At 53.6% G+C, this 18,466-nt stretch overlaps 2 protein-coding genes across 4 annotated transcripts; one reads left to right on the top strand and one right to left on the bottom strand.

Moving 5' to 3' along the window:
* The first annotated feature begins 1,967 nt into the window (after positions 1-1,967).
* Positions 1,968-6,644, top strand: PRSS8 (serine protease 8). Of its 3 annotated transcripts, none has more exons than XM_027528324.1 (6): positions 1,968-2,302; positions 2,602-2,619; positions 4,313-4,478; positions 4,708-4,979; positions 5,067-5,233; positions 5,366-6,644. In XM_027528324.1, the coding sequence occupies exons 1-6, from the start codon at positions 2,218-2,220 to the stop codon at positions 5,687-5,689; spliced, it is 1,032 nt and encodes a 343-aa protein (XP_027384125.1). In that variant the 5' UTR covers positions 1,968-2,217; the 3' UTR covers positions 5,690-6,644. The 3 variants fall into 3 exon arrangements, with proteins under 3 accessions (XP_027384125.1, XP_027384126.1, XP_027384127.1); XM_027528325.1 differs by having other exon boundaries at positions 4,316-4,478; XM_027528326.1 differs by lacking the exon at positions 2,602-2,619 and having other exon boundaries at positions 4,316-4,478.
* Positions 6,598-17,834, bottom strand: KAT8 (lysine acetyltransferase 8). Its single transcript, XM_027528321.1, has 12 exons — positions 17,459-17,834; positions 16,083-16,508; positions 14,799-14,873; positions 14,549-14,724; positions 10,742-10,795; positions 10,478-10,642; positions 9,656-9,745; positions 7,817-7,957; positions 7,623-7,716; positions 7,385-7,535; positions 7,108-7,262; positions 6,598-6,774 (listed from the first exon to the last, which is right to left on the bottom strand). The coding sequence occupies exons 2-12, from the start codon at positions 16,291-16,293 to the stop codon at positions 6,710-6,712; spliced, it is 1,377 nt and encodes a 458-aa protein (XP_027384122.1). The 5' UTR covers positions 16,294-16,508; positions 17,459-17,834; the 3' UTR covers positions 6,598-6,709.
* Positions 17,835-18,466: the final 632 nt, after the last annotated feature.

Raw genomic sequence — 18,466 nt, forward strand, 5'->3', positions numbered from 1 at the left:
CCAGCTTGGTGGGGAACACATGGACTGGGGGTCAGGAGAAAGCCCCAGAGGAGATGATGTTCCAGCACAGAATAAAAGCAAAGGAAGACCCATATGGGGCAGGAGGGTTGCTTGGGGTGGAAACCAGCCAAGGGTAGCTAAGGGTAGCAATGGGTGCTACCCCCAATGAGGGCAGCTCTGCGGCTGGAGTCACTGTTTGCAGCAAAGGGTATGAGCAGATGGTTGAGTCACTCATATGCAGCAGAGGTTTGACTAGGCAGAGGGTAGGGGAAGACCTATAGGAAAGCTGGAAGTTCTTGAAAGATTGAGGGACTGACGAGATGGACAGAGGATCTTCTTTTCTTTCTGGCTGCACCAGGTCTTAGTTGCAGCACACTCTTCGCTGTGGTGCATGGACTTCTCTCTAGTTACGGCGCACAGACTCTAGAGGTCGAGGATCCAGTAGTGGGGGGCGCCTGGGCTTAGTTGCCCCCACGCCATGTAGTATCTCAACTCCCTGGCCAGGGATTAAACCTGCACCCCTTCACTGGAAGGTAGATTCTTCCAGTGGTTAACTGGACCATTAGGAAAGTCCCTGGACAGAGGTTTTTAAAGCACATGGATTTTTTTCTTTTTTCTTTTTGGCTATGCTACCTAGAATTCAGGGATCTTAGTTCCCTGACCAGGGATCACCTGACCATGACCACCTCCTGCTGTAGAAGTGCAGAGTCCTGACCACTGGATCACCAGGGAATTCTGGCGCCTGACTTCTTTAGCTGCCAGATCCCAAAGATAATACTCCCCTGAATCTGTCTCCATAGGGACATACACCCCTATCTGTTCCCCATACCCAGTCAGTCATACATATGCCATCCTCCATAAACATTTAATATGCCCCATTCTCTACCCAAACCGACCCATCATGTCCAGCATCTTGCCTTCTCCACCTCAGCTTAGACTCCTTCCCAAGTCGGTCTCATCCCCTTTCCCAATCAAGGAATTCCCTGCCCTCCAGCCTGGGCCCTAAAGTCCTGGCTCAGAGATCCATATGCCTAGTTTCAGGGAAGGAAGGTGGGCAAGTAGGGCTCTCTTTTTCTAAAGCTTGAAGTCAATACACATTCCCAGTTGCCCGAATTTCTAGAGTCACAGAGGAAACACCTGACTCCCCAGACCAGGCACATGGGCCCCCGCACCCTCCACTAGAGGACCCTTCACCTGGACCACCCTTCCCCATCTTTGCCTTGTTAACACCTTTTCAAAACCCTTTGAGGTCTCAGTTTGAAAGGCACCTTCTTGAGGAGCCCTTCTTGATGCCAGCCTAGATGCCAGCCTCCTGTCAATGGCCTCCAGAGCTGCCCTCCCCCGCCCACGCCACCCCCCCACCCCCCGCCTCGTGCTTCTTTCTCCATCTCCAGCCTCGCCTGAAGTTATTCTGTAATTGCTTGTGTCATCCTGTGATTCAGGCCTGTCACCTCAACTTCACCATGAGCTCAGGGAAGGCAGGATGGTGCCCACTTTGTCTTCTGTACCTGGGACATATTAGGCTCTCAATAAATATGTATGGAATGATGAGCATCCCCGGACACGTCACCACACCTCACCACGTGCAGATGAGGTTGCAGGCTCCACAGTAGGGCCTGAAGGAGCCCTAGCCCCGGGGCAGAGCCGGGTGTCCCGGGGCTCAGACACCAGGCTACAGGAGGGAAGGAGGGAGCAGTAAGATAACAGAGGCCAGGCCGGGCCCTGAAGGGGCATAACAGGTATGGGAGATCTGAAAGACCTGGGCCCAAGAGCAGTTGGGTCAGGAATCCAGACATCCAGGTTTCCAGCCCTGCCTGGGGCTGCTTAAACAACAGCCTCCCCACCTTCCTGCCCACCACACACACAGCCTAGGGGTCACACACACACACACACAGCCTAGGATGGTGAGAGAGGCCGGTGGAGCTGAGCGAGGGGGCGGGGCCAGGGGCGGGGCAGGCAGGTAGGTGCCCTTTCCTGGAGCTGCCACTCCGGAAGGAAGGTCGGTGCGTACCCAGGGCGATCTGGAGACTGGTCCTCACTGCCCGGCCGCAGAGACCCCAGCATTTCCCTTGCGCTCACTTCCTACCTTTGAAGCTAGCCTTGGACACCTGCTTCTCCTACCTTCTGCGATCCCGACACCTGGAGCTTGCCTTTGACCCCCTACCTCTGCCTTTGAGGTCCCTTCCCCTGGGTGCCCAGGGCACCTGGTTCTGGGCCATGGCCCGGAAGTCGGGCCTGGGGCCCAGGTGGCTGGAGGCTGTGGCCACTGTGCTTTTGCTTGGATTATTCCGGAATGGGATAGGTGAGTGTGGGCGTGGGCGGCCGGGAGCATGGGACAGGCGAGGGTGGGAAGGGGAGGAGGGGAGTGCACTGGGGCCGAGGGTATAACCCTTTTCAGGGGTACGTCCCTTATTCTGGGCTCAAGAACCCCATCTTCAGCCTCACTGGCTCTTGGCCTGTCTCCTCAGCTTTGGTCTCCTGGGGCTGAGGTGAGGGGTGGGGAAGCCTCCAGGAGAAGCAGCAGATTGGGGGGTGGGGGGCCTGGGATCTGAATTCTAGAGGCTTCCCTGCTTACCCCTCCCTCTTTCTCTCTCCCTCCAGGAGCCGTTGCGGCTGAAGGTGAGGCTCACCCGGGAGGAATGGGGAAGGGGAAGGTGAGGGGTGGGGCCAGGGGTTCAGATTTCCATGGAGCATTGGAGCACCTGACCCTCTCTGCAAAGCTGCTTCGTCCACTCCCGTTGTCCCTAGTAGCACTTGAGGTGGGGATGATAGCCTCAATCTTTAAGACAGTGACGGGCAGATAAGTGACTTGCCCAACGGCACACAGCCAGTAAGTGGCTGCGCTGGGATTTGAACTCAGGTCTGAGTCCAAAGGTGGGTTGTTTTGAGGGGAACAAACCAAGGGTTAGTCTCCTTGGCAGTCCCTGCTTCACCATGTACCGCTATGTCTCACGCGGCCAGTCCCCTCACCTCTAAAATGAAGGAATTCCCTGGTGGTCCAGTGGTCAGGACCCTGTGGTTTCACCGTCAAGGGCCCGGTTTGATCCCTGGTTGGGGAACTAGGATCCCACAGACCATGCAGCGCAAGCCAGAACAAAATGAAGTCAATCTGTCTACCTCCTGGGGCTGCTTGAGGAGTCAGGAAGATGAAGGAAGTGAAAGCCCCTTCAGGGCCTGGCATTGCTTGAACTCTTGGTCCCTAAATGGTAGCTATTGTCCTTTTTACGAGGAGATGGGGAGGAGCCTGGCTGGGTGGTTTTCCCTGCACCTGAGAAGGTGACTTTGTGAAGGGCATTTGGGTCCTGCTCCAAACAGTGGCCTTCACAGGGGTGGGGCTGTCCTGGAAATGAAATGAGATGCTCACACCCTGGGATCCAGGCTGTTCTGCTCATTTGTTCAACACATCCACGACTCCATTTGTGTGCCCAGCAGTGAGGACGTGTGAGTCTGCCCTCGTCTCTGCCCCTAGGGAATGCCCAAGTTGGTTGGTTGAAGTAGATGGTGAGAATGCGAACAGCCCTGTCCAGGAAGCATAGACCCTGGGAGCTCTAAGGCATCACCTATCTCAGCCAGCGGGGTGACGGCAGACTTCAGAGGGGCTGGTATTTGAACCACCACTATAGGCAAATGGAAGTTGTTGTATTCAGTTGCTAAGTTTTGGCCAACTCTTTGCAACCCCATGGACTGCAGCACTCCCGGCTCCTCTATCTACTATCTCCCAGAATTTGCTCAAATTCACGTCCATTGATGTCTAACCATCTCATCCTCTGCTACCCCCTTCTCCTTTTGCCTTCAGTCTTTCCCAGCATCAGGGTCTTTTCCAGTGAGTCAGCTTTTCCCATCAGGGTGCCAAAGTATCACCATTTCACATTTCAAATAGAAGTGGGGATGAGGAAGACTACCTTAGGTGGAGTGATCTGAGTAAGCAAAGGTCCAGAGGTCTAGTGTGTGGCCTGACGTGACAGTGAGTGTCCAGATGGGTGGCGGAGTGGACGGCAGCGCCACGGGAGGTCCGGAATCTCTCTTAAGGGCAGAGTGGAGCCAGGGAAGGATTTAAGCAGTGGTGTGAACTGGCCAGATATGTAAGGAGTAGATCAGATGGAAGGCAGGAAGGCCTGAGAGGACAGAAGCTGGGTGAGACCTTTAATGAGCCAGGACAGCAGGTGACTGGTGAGCTGGGGGATGGGGACAAAGCCTGGCGGGCTTCTGTGAACTCACCCCTGAAGCTCCAAACCAGACTTTTGGGCTGTGTCGGGTGAGGAAGTGGTCTGCTGGCTCCAGAGGTCCTGACCCTCTCCCATTCCTCTCCCAGCAGACTCTTGTGGTATGGTCCCTCAAGGACGCATCACAGGTGGTACCACTGCAGCTCTCGGCCAGTGGCCCTGGCAGGTCAGCATCAACCACCACGGCACCCACGTGTGTGGCGGCTCTCTCGTGTCCGATCAGTGGGTGCTATCGGCTGCTCACTGCTTCCCAAGGTACCCATGGGGTGGGGGGCAGGATGGGGAAGTGGGGCGGGGGTCAAGATTCAAGGATCAATGTAGGTCAGAGACTCGGGGTTCTTGGGTTGGATCTAGGGGGTATCAATAAAGCCTGTTAAGGATCTGTTAGGAGTGAAGGCCAGAGGTCACACGTCACAGGATAAAACTAGGATGCACAGTGGGACCCAAAAGGTCAGCTGCTCTGCCTTCACCCCTCTGCCTGCAGTGACAACAAGATAGAAGAATACGAGGTCAAGCTGGGCGCCCACCAGCTGGATTACTTCAGCACTGACACCCAGGTCCGCGGGGTGGCCCAGGTCATTTCCCACGAGAAATATTCCCACGAGGGCTCCATGGGGGACATTGCGCTCCTCCAGCTCAGCAGCTCCGTCACCTTCTCCCGCTACATCCGGCCCATCTGCCTCCCCGCAGCCAACGCCTCCTTCCCCAACGGCCTCCAGTGCGTTGTCACTGGCTGGGGCCACGTGGCCCCCTCAGGTGAGGGACAGGGCTGACGTCTAGAGACGCAGAGGGGAGCTGACTCAGGCTAGAAGACCCTGGGTAAGCATCTTTCGCCCCCCACAGTGAGCCTCCAGCACCCCCGGCCACTGCAGCAACTTGAGGTACCACTGATCAGTCGTGAGACCTGTAACTGCCTGTACAATATCAATGCCAAGCCCGGGGAGCCCCACGTAATCGACCAGGATATGCTGTGTGCTGGCTACGTGAACGGGAGCAAGGACGCCTGCCAGGTAAATGCAGGGGGTCTGGGTGAGTGGGGGAGACGGGTGTGTCTTGGGAGATGAGGGCTTGAGAGGGCTTGGCCTGGATGGTTGGAGGCCTGGGGTCCTGTCCTGACAGCTGTTGTGTGATTTTCTTCTCAGGGTGACTCTGGGGGCCCACTTTCCTGCCCAGTGGCAGGCCGCTGGTACCTGGCAGGCATCGTAAGCTGGGGTGATGCCTGTGGGGCCCCTAACAGGCCCGGTGTTTATACCCTGACCTCTGTTTATGCCTCCTGGATTCACTACAAAGTGGCGGAGCTCCAGCCTAAGGTGGTGCCCCAAATGGAGGAGTCCCAGCCCGATGGCCACCTCTGCAGCCACTACAAGGGTTTCAACTCTGCCCCAGCACAGGGCTTGGTGGGACCCATCCTTCTGCTGCCACTTGGCCTGACCCTGGGCCTCCTCCGCCCACTGCACGAGGACTGAGCTACTCACTCCTGGGAGCTGCTTTGCTTCTGAGACCTCCACATCACACCCGAGGACGGATGCTGTTCCCGTGTTAGGCCCCACCCGGGACACTCTGGGCCCAGGGCCTGACTTGAGTCACTGCCTCCTCCCAGGACCCTGTGGGAGTTCAAGGCACCATCCTGAACTCTGAGCTCACTCTTCTGGATTGTTCTTTGGGACGGTAACCTCCACTCCAGGAGTTTATTGCCTGTGGTACTGGCTAGAACCTCTGGTCACTTCCATCTGCTGTCCACAAGCCTATCTGCTGGGCTCCTATGGAGCCCCCAAGGACCCTCTGCTATGAAAATGGGCCCTGGCTCCCTATCCATTTCTAGAAGACTGGCCAGCTGATGGCTACTGAAGAAGGACTGGCTCAGCACCTCACCTGCTCTGTCTGATGAGCCCCGTCACTTCACCTTCTTCCTGTCTTCTGGGCCAGGGCTGCCTCTGAAGTGTGTAAGTCACTTAGTCATGTCCGACTCTTTGCAGCCCCATGGACTGTAGCCCGTCAGGTTCCTCTGTCCATGGGATTCCCCAGGCAAGAACACGGGAGTGAGTGGCCATTTCCCTTCTCCAGGGGATCTTCCTGACCCAGGAATCAACCCTGATCTCCTGCATTGCAGGTGGATTCTTTACCATCTGAGCCACCAGGGAAGCCTGGGGCTGCCTCTGGACAGCAGGTTTTCAAGGATAAAAAAGGCCCAAGTCTTGCCTCATTGGCTGCCATGCCCCCCTTGAGCCCTGACTCCTGGACTCCGGAGGACTGAGCCCCCACCGGAACTGGGCTCCAACATGCATCTGGGGTGGGGGGTCAGAAGGAGTAAAATGTTCTGAGCACAACTGGCTATGTGTATGTGTGTGACATGAAATGAATGAAGCCCATCAGCTCTGGGACACTGGCAGCACTTACTTTATTAAAAAAAGTGATGACACACGTCTGTACATATTTACAGGCTGGGGGCAAGGAGGCATGGGTCCAGGAGCAGAGGCGCAGGCCACTCACTTCTTGGAGAGTTTGACTTGCTTGTGCTTGGGGGGTGCCCACTTGAGGCAGACGGAGTCCACTGCAGGGAGAAAAGACAGATGAGAGGCAGGACGGCCCCCACCCCCTCCCCTGACTGGGCCGGTCACCCCAGCTGCTCTGCCCTGGGCCCAGGCCAGGTTTCACCTGCAGATGGGAACAAGGGCAGACTGATTCCTGGGGTGGGGGTAGGGGTGGAGAGGGAAGTCCAGGAATGAGTGGCCTGCCTCAGGCTTGGTCCTGGGAGCTGGTCAGACTGGTTTGGGATCAGGTGACAGCAAAAAGGAGGCCTTGGCTCCTGGAGGTCCTTACACCCATACCCCACCACTCACTCACACACACACACACACCCCCCTAGGGCAGCCCCTTTACCCACCTGTGATGGGTGGTTTCTTATACTGAGCGCTTTTGAGGTGTTCCTCCACCAGCTTGGGTGTGACACAGATCACGTGCTGGCCCTTCCAGTACTTGACCATGTTGAGGGACTGGAGGGTGCTGATGATGTCATTCTGAGTGATGCTCGTCATCTGGCTACACAAACAGATTAGAGTAGATGCTGGAGAGAGGTCTACTTGAGGGATTTGGCTGGGAGGGGCCAAGGAGAGGGGATCACTGGCAGTCAGAGGAGAGTCCTTCCCTATGGGAGGACTTACCTAAGGTCCTTGATGGACAGGGTGCCCCGGAAGTCTCGCAAGATCTCCAGCAGGACCCAGGACCAGTAGCTGCGGTAGCTGAGCTTGCCCAGGTCAGACAGTGGCTTCTCTGGGGAGCCGACTGTGCTCTCCAGCTTCGAGAGCTCATAGCCTGGAGGTGGTGGAAACGAGGAAACTGAGGACCCACCCTACCCTGGCACCCCTCATCACTGTCGCCCTTCCTGCAGGAACCACTCACTGAAAGCAATGAGGAACTTCCCGTAGCCACGGCGCTGGTAGGGGGGCAGCGTCAGGATACAGGCCACGTTGTTCCCATCTGGGGACTCCTTCTCCTGCAGGGGTGGGTGGTCAGGGTCTCTGGGGAGACTCAGCCCCTACTCGGGTTCATCCACCCCCCGCCCCCCATCTCCCTCAACCTGGGCTTCCCAGCACCTTTGAGAAGTAGCCGACGATGTGGGCCCCCTGCCTGTCCACCTCCGTCAAGATGTAAAAGACGAACGGCTCCACATCAAAGTATAGCGTCTTATGGTCCAGGAAGAGCTTGGCCAGCAGACATAGGTTCTGACAGTAAATCTGAGGGGTGGGGGTGGGTGGAAGCAGGCTCAGCGGCAGGCAGAACGCCTCCACCTAGCTCCATCAAGGTCTGGGCAGGTACTATCACTCTGCCTGTTCCAAGTGCCAGGCTCCAGAGAGTAGCCAGTGCTAGCCCGGTGAGAAGTGGGAGCCTCACCAGAACGGCCGTGTTTAGCATTGCAAGGAGTCTTAGAGTCAATTTCTAATGGACAGGGAAATGGAAAATTAGATAGGTACAAACACTCAAGGAGGTCACAGCAGAGCCGGGCTAATCACGGCTACTGCTGCTGAGCACTCAAGAGGAGTTTGATCTTTAGAGACACAGACTCTTCTCTTTCAGCTCAGGAAACAGGCTCAGAGGAGACAGTGGCTCGTCCAAGGTCCCCCACCTGCTGAGCGCCAGGGCAGGACTCAAGCTGGTGTGTGAGTTCTGTCTGCTCATAGCCGTGCCCTCAGACCTAGCACATGGCGAAGGGTGAACCTGGGGGGTTGGTAAATGTCTGCAAATGAACAACCCTTGAGCCTGACTCCACAGCCCAAACTATCTACCCCATCGGATGTGCCAGGCCAGAGACCAATGTCAGGAGGGCCAGTGGGACCTTGAGGTTGGCTGCATGGCAGACATCAAGGACACCTTTTACCACCACTCTCACCTGACCCGACAGCTGTGTGAGCCCCGCACCATTGACCCATTTTGCTTAGGAGGAAACTGAGGATCTGTAAGGGTGAGGGACTGCCTGAGGCCTCAAAGCTGTACAGGGTGGAGCTGAAAGAACACCCACGTCTCTGCTCTGTCTCTTTCTGCCCCTCCAACCCCAACCCCAACCCCCACCCCACTGATGTTCAGGAAGGCAGAACAGGGGGCTCACGTGAGGCTATTTAGCAAGCTATTCATCACAAGGCTGGCAAAAGCTCGTGTTTACTAAGTTCCTGCTCAATTCCAAGAACTGGGCTAAGTACTTGACTTTGCTGTTTCATTTATTCCATTAACAAGTCTCGTAGGTAAATATTAGCATGACTCCTGTCTTAAAGAGCAGAAAACAGGAACAGAAGACCTTAAGCAACTTGTCCAAGGTCAGCAAGGAAGTGACAGGGCGATTTGAAGCCCGGAACCACTCAGAAGCCAGCCCCCTGCATCTTACACTCCGCTGCCCTTGCACGGGAACCGGGGACCCTCGGCGAGACCCTCCTAGACTGAGCAGGCAAAGGCCAAGCTGTCCACGAAAGCAAAGCACGCCCCAGGGACCAGACACCGCCCCACTGAAGTCCTTCAGGAACAAGGAACTTGGCGTCAGAGCCACAGAGCTCTCGGGCAGGAAACCGCACACAGAGCAGTTCCCACCCAGGAAAAACAAACACCATTTCTTCAGGCAGAAAGAAAATGCAGGTTTGAACGATACCCTGAGGCCAGACAATCTACACTCTGGGTTCCAGAAGCACCTGAGCCTAAGCCACCCCCAGCTACCCCCTCAGAAGCCAAATCCCTCAGGGACAGAAGGGAAACCCAGAAGCTGAGGGTAAGTAAGCACCATAGGCAGCTTACTTTGCACAGAACACACGCTGGGTGCCAGGCTAAGCACAAGCCCGCAGGCCGCTTCTCATGCTAAGGCTGGCCTCTGCCCTTTACCGATGGTGAGGATCATCAGGAAGTGCCTAGCGCGTCCCCCATTTCCATGGTAACTCTACCCAAGGGCTCACCTTGTGGTCTTTGCCATCCACTTCATACACAGAGATGTTGCTCTTGCGGTAGATCTCCTTTCCTGGGGGTTGCCGCCACTGGCACTGGCCCTGGGTGGGGGGTGAGAGAGGGGAGGCACAGATGTGGGGTCCCGAGGTTCCCCGCTGGGCACCCCATCCCCCACCCCGTGTGGCTGACAGCAGGCCTCCGCTTCTCTCCACTTCCCCAGTTGGAGACCCTGGGGATCCACCCTTCACCTGTATCAAGTAACTCACCCAACCATCTAAGGAGATGAATCCTTTTACAGATGGAGAAACTGAGGCACAGTAACAGGCCAGGTAACTGGCATGAACATCACACAGCAGGCTAATTACAAGTCCAGCTCAGCCTGGCTCTGGAGGGCCAGCAGCCAGGACAAGGTTGTTTCCCAAACCATACACATCTGCCTAAAAATCCACCCTGTGGGAAACACCACCACGCCAGCCAGGTGGCTCCTGTGTGTGGCCAAGCATTCCAACAGTCCAGGAGTCGTGGTCCCATGGCTCGGGGCTGTGCTGACTTCCTCTTTTGCACAGAGGAACCTGGCACTGGACTGGCCTTGCTAAATATGTGGTGAGGGCCAGGGACCCCAGAAAGCCCCCATTCCACAGAAGAGGAACCTGAGATCTGGGGAGGCTCCAGCCAAGGCAGAGTCAGGCCTGGAAGCCAGGTCTCTCCACCCGGGCCAGCTTTTCCTTGGATCTACAGCTGTGGGCCTGTCTCTCCTTCCCCTGGCCACTCTTTCAGGCAGCCCTAGCCTCAACAACCACCCGCTGCGTGCACCAGACCCAGCCCAGCCTCACCAAGTGGAAGCGGTAGCTCTTCTCGTATTTCATATACTTGAGACAGTACTCGCAGAGCCAGAGCTTGGGCTGTTTCCCATAGTCTTCAGGGAATGGGGAGAAGTACCAGGCGTCGATTTCGTAGTTCCCAATGTGGATCTTGTCCACGTACTTCACCTTGGTAATCTGTGGGCGAGGTGGGAGTGGAGGGAAGGTGGGCTTGGTCGGGGCAAGAGGAGCAACAGGGAAGGGGTAGCTCCGCTTAGGATCCCTCCCCGTACTTACCGCCTCATGTTCCTTCTCCAAGGCTGCTGTTGTGGGATCCATCTCTGCATAGGTCTGAGTGAGAAAGAGCAGTGGATGGAGAGGAATAGAAGGGGTCAGGCCACCTCTTCCGTTTTCCAGACCCCATCCCTTAAACTACAATAACTGGAGATCGAGCAAGCTTATTTTACCTGGTTTCGGAGCTGGCTGGTCCAAGTCCCTCTCCCATCTGCCCACCCACCCACCCACCCATCCCAGAGCCCCCTGATGCTCAAATCTGGACTGTTTGCCTAATGAACAGGGCTAGGATCAAAAGGTCTGGCTTGACTCCTTAGGTTGCTAAGAGCTTTGGTGTTTCCAATCGGATCAATCCAGTTCTGCCATAGTTGTTGGGAGACAGAGGAAATAACAGGTCTGGTCTTCTGCGCTCGTATCAGGAACTGGTAGGGACACCCCAGTGTGCCTGGACCTCCTTCCTGCACATGGGACGGCTCCAAAGGCCCCTCCCACAGGCACAGCGGGCCCCAGGTGTCCGGAAAGGAATTTGGCCTTTCCTCCTGCAAACCTGTTCATCCTCCTGGGTTCCTCAACTCACTGGGAAGCATCACCCTTGGGCCAATTGCCCCAGACCAATAATGAGCCTGCTCACAAGGCTCCTCCTCCTCGCTCAGCCTGGCATTCGAATAATGGCCACGTCCTGTCAGTGCTACCTCTTTGTCATCTCTGGAATTGGTTCCTTCTGCCCCACCCCGAATAGCCACTGCCACCATGTCAGGTCTGGACAGCTGCTGACAAGGCCTGGGGATTCCCAGCCCTCTGTCTCAGCTCAACCCTGCTCTGCTGTTGACAGTCCTGTTTCTGGTCTTCACGCCTTTGCGCATGCAGTTCCTCCCAGCCTCCATGTCGTTCCCTCTTCTACAGCTGCCAGAAAACACGTACTCAGCCTGGTACCGAGCATGAGCCAGGCGAGTGCCTGACGGGGCAGAGCGTGGCGAGTGATCACGTGTCATTGTTTTTACTGTGCTCTTTCTGTCTCTGAAGGCCCAGCACCCTTCCCAACCCTATCCAGGAGGCCTGACTGCATTCTTCTGAGCCAGAATACATTCCTTCCCAGGTCAGGAATGCCTTGCTCAACAACAGTACCCACCGTCTCCCCCATCTTGGTTTCCCTATTTTCCAAGTCTTTGGAAGGCAGGGATATAACTCACGTGGCAATCATAGCCTGCCCAGGTTCTAGGCCAGAGGCTGCAAAGGGAACCAAGGCCAGCCTGACAAGTGACCCAGGAAAGCCTGGGACCTACACCAGAGAAGACGGCAGCCTTGCCTTGTGGTTCAGAAGGGAGACAGGGGCCAGTGTCTTACCCAGAGCCCTTTCTACCAAGCACTTGGCCGGATGGCCTCATTTAACCCTTTGGCAATGTGGAGACACAATATTCTTACTTCTGCTTTACAGAGAAGTAAACAGGGAGAAATGAGGTCATTCGCCCTTGGGGACTAGCCAGCTGCCATTTGTCCCAAGTACCAAGTGCTCACATCATAGACATTACTCAGCATGAGCCTGAGATGGGAGTGCTCACTATCCACACCGCACAGAAGAAACTGAGGCATGGAGAAGTGGGCTCACAGAACCGGGACCAAGCAGAGTGGGGCATGGGCCTCCGGTCTGTCCAACACCAAAGCTAAACCCCTGCAAAGATGAGGCAAGGGAGCTTTTCCTCCTCATGTGCCTCTTTAAAACACATCTCCCAATTCACAAATCAGTCCTCTTCTGCAAACGGGTTAAAGAACTACAAAAACACTACTTTTCAATAAATGCTGTAATTTATTTAGAATTAAACATTAATGAGGCCCTGGAGAACCTTGCTGATCGTTAACTCACTGATTATTCATTCTTTGGTTACCTTGCTGATTATTCATTCTTTGAGTAATCTGCTGGTTATTCACTCTTTGACCACCACTGGTCCACGGTCATCCACCATGCTGACTGCCAGCTTAGAAAGACTTCTTTGAGGCTTAATTTACCAAGGCAACCTGGCTGGGGAGCTGAGCAAACCTTAGACTGTGATGTGGGATAAAGTAGCCTCTAGCCACAAGCAGCTACTTAGATTTAAGTTCATTACATTCAAAATAAAATTCAATTCTCAGTACATTTCAAGTACTCAATAGCCATAAGTGGGTAGTGGCTACTGTATCAGACAACACAGATATAGCACATTTCCATTTCCATCACAGGATGTTCAGTAGGACAGTGCTGCCTTAGATGGTGCTTTAGAGACATCTTTCGGGTTTTCTTGTCGCCACATGGCTTGCGGAATCTTAGTTCCCCGACCAGGGGCTGAATCTGGGCCACAGCAGTGAAGACACCGAGTCCTAACCACTGGACCACCAGGAATCCCCGGTGAGAGATCTTTCTCATTCAAAGCATTTAAAAATAATTTTTTTTTTTTTTTAAATGACAGCACTGTTAACCAGTTGGCAGTCTGTGTATACACCCATGTATATTTATATGTGAAATAAGAACTTCTCAACTTACCTTTATTAAAGGACAATATACTGATAGTTTGTACTTTATCTTAGTTATTCCATTTTTTAAATTTAAATGACCACAACCCACTGAACTCATCTTGCTATCTACTAATAGCTGTGCCCCACAGTCTGCAAACCATTGCTGCAAAACCCACAATGAGTGCTCAGGATGCAATTGCTGGGTGAAAATACCAAAAATTTGGGTTCCTTAAGAGCTTCATAAAGCCTCTTCTCATCCGCACACTCCATTTCACAAATCAAGAAACTGAGGCTCAAAATGGGAGAAAAGAAACCCTCCAGGGGCAGGCTGGCTTCAAGAAAAGAACCCAAATTTTGCTTCTATTTTTTTTAGCCCAGAGGCATGAGAGATCTTAGTTCCCCAACCAGGGATTGAACTCACACCCCCTGCATTGGAAGGACAGAGTCTTAACCACTGGACCACTAGGGAAGTCCCCAAATCCAAGCTTTGGAAATAAATGGCAGGAGTTTTTAGGATATTTCCAAGTCAGGGCTAAGGGCTTGTGCCCCAAAGTAGAACAATCCAATTGGCAAATCTAATTCCTGACTGGGTTCCTAAAACTACCTGCACCTCCCTTATAAACTGGGGATATAAAGTTTACCTCACAGAGTTGCTGTGAAATTTCAATGAGATCATGTTCTAGAATACTTTGCCTAATACTGTGGCTCACAAGCCAATAAATGTGCCATTATTACTCTAATTTCAGCCCACCCTTTTATATACTAGCTGTGTGACCTTAGGCAAGTTACTTAACCTCTCTGAGTCTGCTTCCTGCTTTCCTCAAAAAGAATTAATTAGCTCTGTGGCATTAAGTTGTTACAGAGGACATGATGAGCTTATCCAGGCACAGCACTCAGCACAAGGGTTGGCAACTGCAAGTACCCCTAAATCACTTATTCTCTTCCTTCCCTCGGAACTTGCAGGTCTGTTTGTCAATGTGGCACAGCCAAGAGGGGCATAAAAGCTGCAAGAGGCCTGAGTTCCAGTCCCAGCTGTGTCAGTTCCTTGCTACAAGACTACAGCCAAGCTCTCACCCTCTCTGAGCCTCAGTTTTCTCGTCTGTGAAGAATACCTGGGAAGAGGTAGATAGTCCCCCATATACTGCAGGAGCTTAAGCAATGGGAGCTGCTGTGGGTGTGGCACCAGGACCCAGGTTAGTCAGAGAGGATGCTGAGCCTCCTGGGGCCCGGGGGAAGGGGAGGGACCCAGGGAAGGGGAGGGACCCAGGGAAGGGGAGGGACCCAGGGAAGGGGAGGGCACTGGGGAAGGGAAGGGATCCGGACCTTCTGCACGTGGTTGATCTCATCATGCTTGCGTTTTTGGTTTCGAGTGATCTTGCGCTCCGGCTGCTCGGCCAGCTCACTCAGGTACTTCTCTGAGTTCTTCTGCACAGCATCTTTCACTGTTTTGGTCAGCGCCAGCCGGTTCTTGTCGACCCATTCATCCAATCGCCGGTTAACTGTGAGGATGGGTCATGAAGGTGCTGCCCTTTAGCGTTCTCCCCCAACCCCGCACCCGGACCTGATTACTCACAGCCCACGTAGTGTACATAGAATTCCTCTCGGCCTTCTTGATCGTTCACTCGAGACTGGATCACTTCAGCAGAATCTGTGAAGGGAAAAGGCTAGGATCACTGAGAAAGAAAACGGGGCTGGAATGAGTGACAGAGGAGCAGGTTGCCAGATTCCGAAGCTAACCTCATCTGCTCACCTCTGCCACTCCCTTCAATCACTGTCTTGAGGTGGGCCAGATTGGGGCTCTTATTCTTATACTAGAGACAAGGAAACTGAGGCTTACCTATTTGAAAAGTAGGTATGCTCACTATTTGAAAAGTAATAAGCACATTTAACCGAATTCAAGTCTGGCTCCAAATTCAAGGTCTGTATTACTATACTCAGTCATTCACTTGTTCAGAAGTCATGAGAGCTAGTTGTGGACTCAAACAGCCCCACTTCCTAGCTATATTTAACTGAACAAGTTATTTTGGCTTTCTGAGCCTCAGCGCTTTCATGTGTAAATAAGGATAACAGCGCCCCCCTCAAATGGTAATAAGCTTTCAGTACAGCACCAAATGGCGGACCATTCAACAAATGAGTAAGGCAACCACTGCAAGTCTGGCCCTGAGCTGGGCTGCTGCTGGGTACAGAAGATACACTGATGAATCATGAGCGGTCCTGCCCTCCAGAAGTTCACACTTTGATAGAAGACAGACAATGACAACACAATGGTACATATACCGTAGCTCAGGTATGAAGAAAATGTTGCAGAAATATACAGAAGGGAACGACTCACTCTGCCTGAAGGGAGTCAAGAGTGACATCACAGGGGATATGATGCTAAAAGGATGAGTGGGGCTAGCCAGCAGTAAAAGGCATATGGTCTTAAGAGCGTGGTCTGGTCCGTCAATGGCCTTTGCTAGGGGTGCTAAAAAACAGAGAGGTGACAAAGACGAAGGCCATTCTAAGGTATTTGGGGGTTATTCTGGAAATGACGCAAAAAAATAGAAGGGAGGGGAAGCTCGTTTTTGTGTTCCGGGAGGTCTTCTCCGCTGGCGGCTGTAGGGGATGGATAAGAAGGGGAAGTCACAGACACAAGGGAGACCAGTGAGGAAGCAGGTTAACAAAAAAAGGGAATGAAGCCTAAGACTGGGCAAGGAAGTGGAATGGGGGCTCTAAAACACAGAAGGAAGACTGGCTAAAGCCCAGGCTGTGGGGATTGTAGGCGGCGCCGGGGCAAGTCCAAAAGACCGTGTTCTACCCCTCTCAGGCCCCGCCCCGCCCTTAGGCCCCGCCCCCTGGCCTTGGGCCCCGCCCTCACGCCAGGTGCTATCGGGCCGCCGGCATAGGTATGTTTCTCCGATCTCCACGGTGACTTCAGGCTCGCCGCGCGCCGGGGTCGGCGGAGAGATGCGGCCTGGGGACGGAGCGGTCCCCTCGACCGCCGCATTCTCCCCGGGTCCGGGCTCGCCCTCCCCCGCGACCCCTGAAGTCGCCGCCGCAACCGCCGCAGCTGCTCCCTGTGCCGCCATCGTTGTAGTGGAAGTGACGACAGAATATAGCGCCACGTAGCGCCTTTAGATCCGGGTCAATGAAGCACGGTGGAGTCTGCGGCAAGCTAGAGGGCGGGGTCTGTGACGTGGCAGGAGCTCGTTGGCTAGTGTGACTGTCTCCGCGGCGCCAGGCCAGATTGACGTTGACTGTGCCGGTTACCCTGGAGTTTTCTGTTTGGAATTATGGCTGCACCCTAGAGTTAAAAGAGAGGAGAAAGGCTTTCCTGATGTGATGTCTCAGCTCTATCTTTTTAAGACTTCCGGTGCCTGAGGAAGCCAAGATGTGCCAGTTATCGGGCGGCGCTGCCCCCAGTTTACCACGGCGGAGCCAGAGCAGCCTCCCTGGATGCCTGGCTTTAGGGCGATGAGCCTGAGGTTAACACCCATCCCATGCACTTCCACCAGCCAAATACTGGTCTCCCGTTTTTAAAGACTGAAGAAACTGCGTTCCTTGTTCAGGATGGGAAAAGGAGATCGGATTAGGGAAGCAGGTCCAATAAATCACTCGCACAGAATCAAGCGTTTGTAAAGAAATGACCAAGTTCCCTAAACAGAAAATAGCCAAAGGCCCTGGACATAATGGGCAGCGTCTTGGGCTTAATAAGTGAGGAATTCTGGGTTCTGACCCTACACTGTGAGTGTCCATTCCCAGAATGTCGTTAAATGTTACACTGTATAAACCATATAACCATAAAGATTGAACCATATATTTATCTCTTACGTATATAAAACAAGTGCATGTTGCACAATGCCAGACAGGGTAGGTGCTCAATAAACATTCCCTTTGGCCACTCTGAGTCATACCTGACTTGTAATTTGGCTATTGGGCTTTGAAACAATTCTAAGAGGAGTGGAATGCCCAAGGCCTAAGGATGAGGTTACAGATCAGGAAACATCTAAGTATCTGTGAGCGATGGCAGTGGGAAGAGCTGGTAACTTGGCTTTGGGGAAATAAAGAAGTTTGGAGGAAGTGGTAAATGCCCTTCTGGCAGCATATGAAACGGAAGAAATAAGTCAGGCAAGAAAAAAATTTAAAATTAACACTGTAGTACTTGTTCCCTCTCCACCCACCCCTAGAATTATGTTGATGATTCACACAGATCCCACAGAATCATTTTTTGTTGCTTCCTTGTGCTCATATTACCTTTGATGTGCTTTCAGAAGCCAGCACCAGAGGCTTGTTTGGTGAAAAGTCTCTCAAGTTAATGGAACTGTTTTGCTTTCAAAGAGCTGAAAATGGAAGTTCTCAGTCTGGGAGTTTTAAGTACCTGCCCAATCAAATATGGACAATAAACAAATGATCATCCAGCAGAGGAGTCCATCAATGACTGTGCCGCTTACCTCTCTTGCCTGGCCTCCTGCCCTTCCCTTTCCTGCCTCCCCTACTCCCTTCTGGAAGCACTTTCTCAACAAATCGCTTGGATACAAATCTTTGTAAGATGTGCTTCTAGGGAATCCAGGGCTTCCCTGGTGGCTCAGCTGGTAAAGAATCCACCTGCAATGCGGGAGACATGGGTTTGATCCCTGGGTTGAAAAGATCCCCTGGAGACAGGAAAGGCTACCCACTCCAGTATTCTGGCCTGGAGAAGTCCATGGACTATATGGTCCACAAGGTGGCAAAGAGTCAGACATGACTGAACAATTCACTCTAGGGAATCTAACCACCCTTCCTAGCTTCAAACCCTTCCATGGATCCCTGCTACCTCCAGGATAAAACTCACACTTCTTGGGCTGTAATTTCAAGGTCTTTCACCCTGACTACTATCTGCCTCTCCAGCCTCCCCCTCCTCCTCCCCCCAGCACTGCAGCAGCAAGATTTTCAGCCTGGCAAATCACTAGGGTTTCCCACCACCAGATACAATTCCTGTCTCCCCTCAGTCCCCCACTTCCATCACCAGTCCCACCAAGTAGGCTTTAAGCCTTCTTCCTTCCTGGCAAGATGGGTGCTAGGGGGGTCATCACCACCTGCTCCCTGGAGCCCTTTGCCCTCCCCACCCGGGCCCCACTGTCCTCTGGGGCCTGCCAGGGCACAATCCTGTGTGTTCTTTTACTTGGCAATAGCAGGCACGGCTGGCAGACAGTATTTTTAACCTTCCTTACTCAGGTTTAGGAATCAGGTGGCTCAGAAGAGTGCCCAGCTGGGTCACCTTCA

The sequence above is a fragment of the Bos indicus x Bos taurus genome, chromosome 25, assembly GCF_003369695.1.
Source record: "Bos indicus x Bos taurus breed Angus x Brahman F1 hybrid chromosome 25, Bos_hybrid_MaternalHap_v2.0, whole genome shotgun sequence".
Classification (NCBI taxonomy): domain Eukaryota; kingdom Metazoa; phylum Chordata; class Mammalia; order Artiodactyla; family Bovidae; genus Bos; species Bos indicus x Bos taurus.

What these genes read in the sequence shown, in the direction of transcription:
- PRSS8 (XM_027528324.1), top strand. Translation starts at nt 2,218, where the DNA reads ATGGCCCGGAAGTCGGGCCTGGGGCCCAGGTGGCTGGAGGCTGTGGCC. An exon ending in GCTGCTCACTGCTTCCCAAG is followed by an intron (nt 4,479 to 4,707) that starts GTACCCATGGGG and finishes CTCTGCCTGCAG; the next exon opens with TGACAACAAGATAGAAGAAT. An exon ending in GGAGCAAGGACGCCTGCCAG is followed by an intron (nt 5,234 to 5,365) that starts GTAAATGCAGGG and finishes TTTTCTTCTCAG; the next exon opens with GGTGACTCTGGGGGCCCACT.
- KAT8 (XM_027528321.1), bottom strand. Translation starts at nt 16,293, where the DNA reads ATGGCGGCACAGGGAGCAGCTGCGGCGGTTGCGGCGGCGACTTCAGGG. An exon ending in TCGTCGGCTACTTCTCAAAG is followed by an intron (nt 7,717 to 7,816) that starts GTGCTGGGAAGC and finishes CCACCCCTGCAG; the next exon opens with GAGAAGGAGTCCCCAGATGG. An exon ending in TAAGAAACCACCCATCACAG is followed by an intron (nt 6,775 to 7,107) that starts GTGGGTAAAGGG and finishes TTCTCCCTGCAG; the next exon opens with TGGACTCCGTCTGCCTCAAG.